The sequence below is a fragment of the Neophocaena asiaeorientalis genome, unplaced genomic scaffold (assembly GCF_003031525.2).
Source record: "Neophocaena asiaeorientalis asiaeorientalis breed wild unplaced genomic scaffold, Neophocaena_asiaeorientalis_V1.1 scaffold78, whole genome shotgun sequence".
In the NCBI taxonomy this organism is placed as follows: Eukaryota; Metazoa; Chordata; class Mammalia; order Artiodactyla; family Phocoenidae; genus Neophocaena; species Neophocaena asiaeorientalis.
Window position 1 is genome coordinate 13,276,731 of NW_020175018.1, and position 6,441 is coordinate 13,283,171.

The following is a 6,441-nucleotide window of genomic DNA, read 5'->3' on the forward strand; positions in this document are numbered from 1 at the left end:
GCCGCGGGGCGGCCCGGGCTGCTCGGAGGATGCTCTGGCTGGCCCCGGGCAGCCCCCACGTGGGGTGGCCACCTCGTCGCGGCAGCGCGCTGAGAAACCTGGCGCGGCGACCGGGGCGTCGGAGGGTCTTTACAATGGCTCGGAGCAAACCTACTGGCCTTTTCCGTAAAGGCTTTCTCGGCAGGGGGGCTGCACCACCCGGGCTGGTTGCCGGAAATGAACCGCGCGATCTGGCCCCTTCACGCCCCCTTAGCTTTGTAGGTTTTGTGGTCTTTACCGGACAAAAGGGTACCTTTCCCGTAGCACACCCCCTTTTCCTCCTCTCCGTTCTTTGGCCCATAGTTTCTGACTGCATGCTTGCTCCCTGTAAGTGTGCTCCAAAGTCGTGCGGGGCCGCCTCTGAGATCAGCCCGCCTGAAATTGGGTTGGAGGGGCGAGAAAGGTCGGATTCGAATCCGGGGGTTCATATTCTTAGAAGGTAAAGTCGAGTGTTTACGGTGGTGAGGTAGTTCCCAGGGCCTTCCCTGTCTTTGTAGGCGTGTCTGATGTCTTAATAGTAATCAATACTGAGCAATATTTTCAACTTCGTGTAAAAGAGGGTTTCACCGTGGAGATAGGTGGTGTCCTAATTTTTGTTAGTGTCATGGGTTAGTTTCCGTATTCTAGTTAATAGCTGGTGCTACTCTGTTGCAGGCTTATAATGTAGTTTTTTAAAGAGAACTTAAGGATTTCTGAATAGTGTTTATTATCTCATTATAGAAACTTTAATTGGTCTTGTAATAGAACTCGTAAAAGCGTTACAGTCAAACATTTTGACTAGTCTAACAGCATGATTTGTGAATAGTCTTAATTGAAAAGTAATTTGTCAACTATACACATGAACACGTGGAAAGCATGCCTTGTAGTAGTAGGCAAGTTTTTTTTTTTAAACAGCTTTATTGATATAACATCACAGACTGTTAACATCAGGAAGGAAAAGCAGTTAAATTTATTTTCAAATTAGTATTGAGTCTCATGGACCTTTTTCTTGCAGAAAAAGAACAGCAAGAAGCAATTGAACATATTGATGAAGTACAAAATGAAATGGACAGGTAAAGTTTTTCTCAATTTGCTTTGAAGTTTTCTGACATGCATCTTATGGTTTGGTAAATATTGAAACTGTGGCCAAATACATCTGTATCTACTGGCCAAGTGGAGATGATTATAACTTAGTTGGAAATCTCAGTATGAGGATTCAGTGTTATTTTCCTGTGAAACATTTTACAGTCACTAAAAAGTTTCTGATTAAAATACATTGACCTTGTAAAGACAGGCTTTGCTTTCGTAGCCTACAAGTTGTCTGAGCTGCCTTGTGTGCACTTGTGATAGTTTAGTAGTATGGCATCATTGTTGCTCTGACCTGCCTTATAACTTTGTTACTTCGTTGGCAGCTTTTTTTTTTCTTCTTGATCTGCCTGAGGGAAACAATCGAAGTTGGCCTGGTAACAGAGTAGATAGATATACAAAGTTACCAGAATGCTGTTTGGGCACCGTCAGGACTGTCAATTGTCCAGTGCCTATTGGTAAAGCTGATCAAATGGCCATCTCAATTTTGACTTGGGTCTCTGGCTACAAAAATCTAGGTGATTTGGTTTTTATAAATGCGTACTTTGCATTGTTCTAAAGCTAATAAGAGTAAATATTCTGTAATCTCAGCAATTTTTGTATTTGCTAAGTACCGTCCTTGTCAACATGTCTTTTCATTTGCTTCAGACTTAACGAACAAGCCAGTGAGGAGATTTTGAAAGTAGAACAGAAATATAACAAACTCCGCCAACCGTTTTTTCAGAAGAGGTCGGAATTGATCGCCAAAATCCCAAATTTTTGGGTAACAACATTTGTTAACCATCCACAAGGTATGTTGCGGCAAAGCATTATTAGAGGGTGTGGGGTGTCCGCTTGTTAGAGAGTGGAGGGACCTTGGTTGAGGACCTGGTCCACCATGTTGATTACATGCAGAGGTTGAAACGGGGAGAGGCTTGCAATTCATGCTTTCTATTTAGAAGAGATCCTATTCTAATTTGGGATTCTGTTTAATTACTTGATTAAAAGAAAGTGACAGCTCTGACACTGAGCCATTTGGTTTTCAGTTTACAATGGATTTATGAAACCAAATTCGGGAAATTTTAAAAGGGATTGCTTGAGTTGTTTGTTAATATTTGTTTAATAATCATTTGGCCTATTTACTGATCTAGTGTCTGCACTGCTTGGGGAGGAGGATGAAGAGGCGCTGCATTATTTGACAAGAGTTGAAGTGACAGAATTTGAAGATATTAAATCAGGTTACAGAATAGATTTTGTAAGTATCAGTAACTTGTTTGTCACTATGGAAATCAACTTGAGTATTGGTTAGAAGGGCTGTTTTGTATTGATTTCTAATTCTCTGTTTATTGTAGTATTTTGATGAAAACCCTTACTTTGAAAATAAAGTTCTCTCCAAAGAATTTCATCTGAATGAGAGTGGTGATCCATCTTCAAAGTCCACTGAAATCAAATGGAAATCCGGAAAGGTATTTGAGGGATTGTTGGGCATTGATACTTTCTCTAGTTTGATCTAGTTGAACCATTTAATTAAATATTTGGTGTTTTTGTGATGTGTTAAATGCAGATCCTTAAAATATAAAAATGTCTATTTCGTTAAAGCCAAATACAGTAGCTTGTGGTCTTATAAATTATAGAGCAAGTTTTTGTTGAGGTGGACTAAATCATTTTGGTTTCTACATTGGTAACGTGTGGTTTCCCAAAACCTATTTGTCTGCGTTGGGTCTTCGTTGCTGCGCACGGGCTTTCTCTAGTTGCGGCAAGTGGGGGCTACTCTTCGTTGTGGTGCGCGGGCTTCTCATTACGGTGGCTTCTCTTGTTGCAGAGCGCGGGTTCAGTAGTTGTGGCGCGTGGGCTTAGTTGCTCTGCAGCCTGTTGGATCTTCCCGGCGCCAGGCTCAAACCCGTGTCCCCTGCATTGGCAGGCGGATTCTTAACCACTGTGCCACCAGGGAAGCCCTCTCTGTGTTTAAGTAGTAAATATATTTTAAATTATACTGTGTTAAGATACTGGTTGTTGAAGTGGAACTAATTTTGTTTAAAAAAAAAGCCAAGCCTAGATGGTAACTTTCAAGAAAAGCTTGATATACAAATTTGACAGCGTTCTTTGTAGACCTAAAATTCTTGGGCTTCTCTTTCTCTTTATTAGCTGTACTTTTTGTAACTTTTTTTAGATAAGAATAATAGTGTAGATAATGTAACATCCAGTTTTTGCTCTGCTTTTGGGTTAAAACCTTCTTTAAATTATAGGTATTTAAGGTGTAGTGAGCCTGTGTCAAAAGTTCTTCCATCTTCATTTAGGATTTGACAAAACGTTCAAGTCAAACTCAGAATAAAGCCAGCAGGAAGAGACAGCATGAGGAACCAGAAAGCTGCTTCACCTGGTTTACTGATCATTCTGATGCAGGTGCAGATGAGTTAGGAGAGGTCATCAAAGATGATATTTGGCCAAATCCATTACAGTACTACTTGGTGAGTTGAGAGTGTTCTTTTCAAGGTTGCACTTGTTTCATTTGTTTGGAAATGAGTTCTTGAGGTGACTCTTGGTTTTTTGTGTGTGTTTTTTCCCCTAGGTTCCAGACATGGATGATGAGGAAGGGGAAGGAGAAGAAGATGATGATGATGATGAAGAGGAAGAAGGATTGGAAGATATTGATGAAGAAGGGGATGAGGATGAAGGTGAAGAAGATGAAGATGATGATGAGGGGGAGGAAGGAGAGGTAAAAAGATTTGGTTAAATCCAAAAAGAAAATCTTCAAAGAATTCACCATGTTACTTTGGAAATTATTTATATTGTGTAGTGGAACTGACTCAATAAATTGTGGGAAGACTTGTAGAAAAGATAGGCTGTTTTGTCCAAGGTTGAAAATTTTGATAAGCTCATTGTATCAGTGATTCAATTGGTTCTGCTTTTGTGGCTAGCACTTATAACCGTTCAATTATGTCATTCCCTAGCCAGTACTTAATGAAAGGGCTGTGGACTGTGCAGCTGCTCAGATTCTGAGAAATCTCCCAAATAACAAAAATACGCATGTTTTGGACAAACTGTAAAATTCTTACAATCTTATTGGGATAGAGTGAGTTTTGGTTTGTATTACTTGGTCTGAAAGATGTCTGATTTGGTTACTTCTGAAAAGTTAATTTGTCTGAAACATCACTGGGTCTTTTAGTCAAGAATCAGATGGGGATGCAGATTGGGGAGCTCCCTGGTGGTCCAGTGGTTAGGACTCGGGTGCTTTCCCTGCTGAGTCCCAGCTCCTGTCCCTGGTCGGGGAAGTAAAATCTGTAAGCTGCGTTGCCCTGGGGAAAAAAAAAAAGAATTGATGAAGACTGATGTATAGTTTGTTTGTTTTTGTGTTTTTTTTTTTTTTTTTTTTTTGGCAGTGTGTGGGCCTCTCACTGTTGTGGCCTCTCCCGTTGTGGAGCACAGGCTCCAGATGCACAGGCTCAGCGGCCATGGCTCATGGGCCCAGCCGCTCTGTGGCATGTGGGATCTTCCCAGACTGGGGCTCCCCTGCATCGGCAGGCGGACTCTCAACCACTGCGCCACCAGGGAAGCCCTGATGTATAGTTTGACCTTCGTATCTGTGGGTTCCCATTCTTCAGATTCAACCAACAGATTTTTTAATTCCAGAAAGTTCCAAAAAGCAGAATTTGAATTTGTCAAGTGCTGGCGACTATTTACATTGTATTCACAACTATTTACATTGTATTGGTTATTATAAGTAATCTGAGACAATTTTAAAAGTATATGGGAGGATGTGGGTAGGTTGCATGCAAGTACTGTGCTATTTTATTTAAGGGACTTGAGCATCCTGAGGATTTTTTTTAATTTTTAAAAATTTTTATGTCTTTATTTATTGGCCATGCTGAGCGGCATGCGGGATCTTAGTTCCCCTGTTGGGGGTCAAACCTGTACTCCCTACAGTGGGCATGGAGTCTTAACCACTGGACTGCCAGGGAAGTCGTCGTCGTTGTCGTCCCCCCCCCAAGGATTTTTGTATGTGGAGAGGGTTCTGAACCATCCTTCGCACATACAAAGGGACCACGGTAGAGGTTCCTAAAATTAATCTCCCTTGGCATGTCATGTTCTGTGGAGTCCATCATGGTCCATATGAATATTGGGGACTGGCCTTAGAATTAACCCTAAAGATTAACTGCCTGCTTTTTTTTTCTTACAGGAAGATGAAGGAGAAGATGACTAATGGAACACTGATGGATTCCAACCTTCCTTTTTTAATTTTCTCCAGTCCCTGGGAGCAAGTTGCAGTCTTTTTTTTTTCCTCCTCCTCTTGTGCTCAGTCGCCCTGTTTGTGAGGTCTCTTTTCTCCTTTATACCATGGCTCACAACTTATTTGGGGGGAAAATACCTTGAGCAGAATTCAGTGGGAAAAGAATCTCTACCCCTTTCTGTTCCAAATTCATTTTTATCCCTTCCTGTCTCAACAAAAACTTTATGGAATCAACACCATCATGCTCTGTGGGAAAAAAGAAAAACCTTCTGCTCCCTTAGCTCTGCTGGAAGCTGGAGGGTGCTAGGCCCCTGTGTAGTAGTGCATAGAATTCTAGCTTTTTTCCTCCTTTCTCTGTATATTGGGCTCAGAGATTACACTGTGTCTCTATGTGAATATGGACAGTTAGCATTTACCAACATGTATCTGTCTACTTTCTCTTGTTTAAAAAAAGAAAAAAAAAACTTTAAAAAATGGGGTTATAGAAGGTCAGCAAAGGGTGGGTTTGAGATGTTTGGGTGGGTTAAGTGGGCATTTTGACAACATGGCTTCTCCTTTGGCATGTTTAATTGTGATGTTTAACGGACATCCTTGCAGTTTAAGATGACACTTTTAAAATAAAATTCTCTCCTAATGATGACTTGAGCCCTGCCACTCGATGGGAGAATCAGCAGAACCTGTAGGATCTTATTTGCAATTGACATTCTCTATTGTAATTTTGTTCCTGTTTATTTTTAAATTTTTCTTTTTGTTTCACTGGAAAGGAAAGATGATGCTCAGTTTTAAACGTTAAAAGTGTACAAGTTGCTTTGTTACAATAAAACTAAATGTGTACACAAAGGATTTGATGCTTTTCTCTCAGAACAGATATACTTAATATGACTTTCCAAGTTTGACTTGTATAATGTTACTGTCAAACTTTGTCACCTTAACTTCGTATTTTTTGATATGCACTTTGCAGGATGACCTCAGGGCTATGTTGATTGAGTAAAGGGATTTGAATCAATGTATTAATGTCTCCATAGCTGGGAACCCATATGGGTACAATTTGACATCAGTTTCTGAAATTTTTCACATCATTTGGGATATCAGATTGCTGAAAACTCAGTTCTGAATATGTTGTACCCTTG

General features: G+C 40.6%; 1 protein-coding gene across 1 annotated transcript in view; it reads left to right on the top strand.

Annotated features, from left to right (window-relative positions):
* SET (SET nuclear proto-oncogene) overlaps positions 1–6,154 on the top strand; it is an 11,542-nt gene extending 5,388 nt beyond the window's left edge. The window contains exons 2-8 of the mRNA XM_024762715.1: positions 1,034–1,091; positions 1,753–1,895; positions 2,235–2,338; positions 2,436–2,549; positions 3,381–3,551; positions 3,653–3,799; positions 5,261–6,154. Coding sequence (XP_024618483.1) covers positions 1,034–1,091; positions 1,753–1,895; positions 2,235–2,338; positions 2,436–2,549; positions 3,381–3,551; positions 3,653–3,799; positions 5,261–5,284 — 761 coding nt within the window. The 3' untranslated portion in view covers positions 5,285–6,154. The remainder of the gene's footprint in view (positions 1–1,033; positions 1,092–1,752; positions 1,896–2,234; positions 2,339–2,435; positions 2,550–3,380; positions 3,552–3,652; positions 3,800–5,260) is intronic.
* Positions 6,155–6,441: the final 287 nt, after the last annotated feature.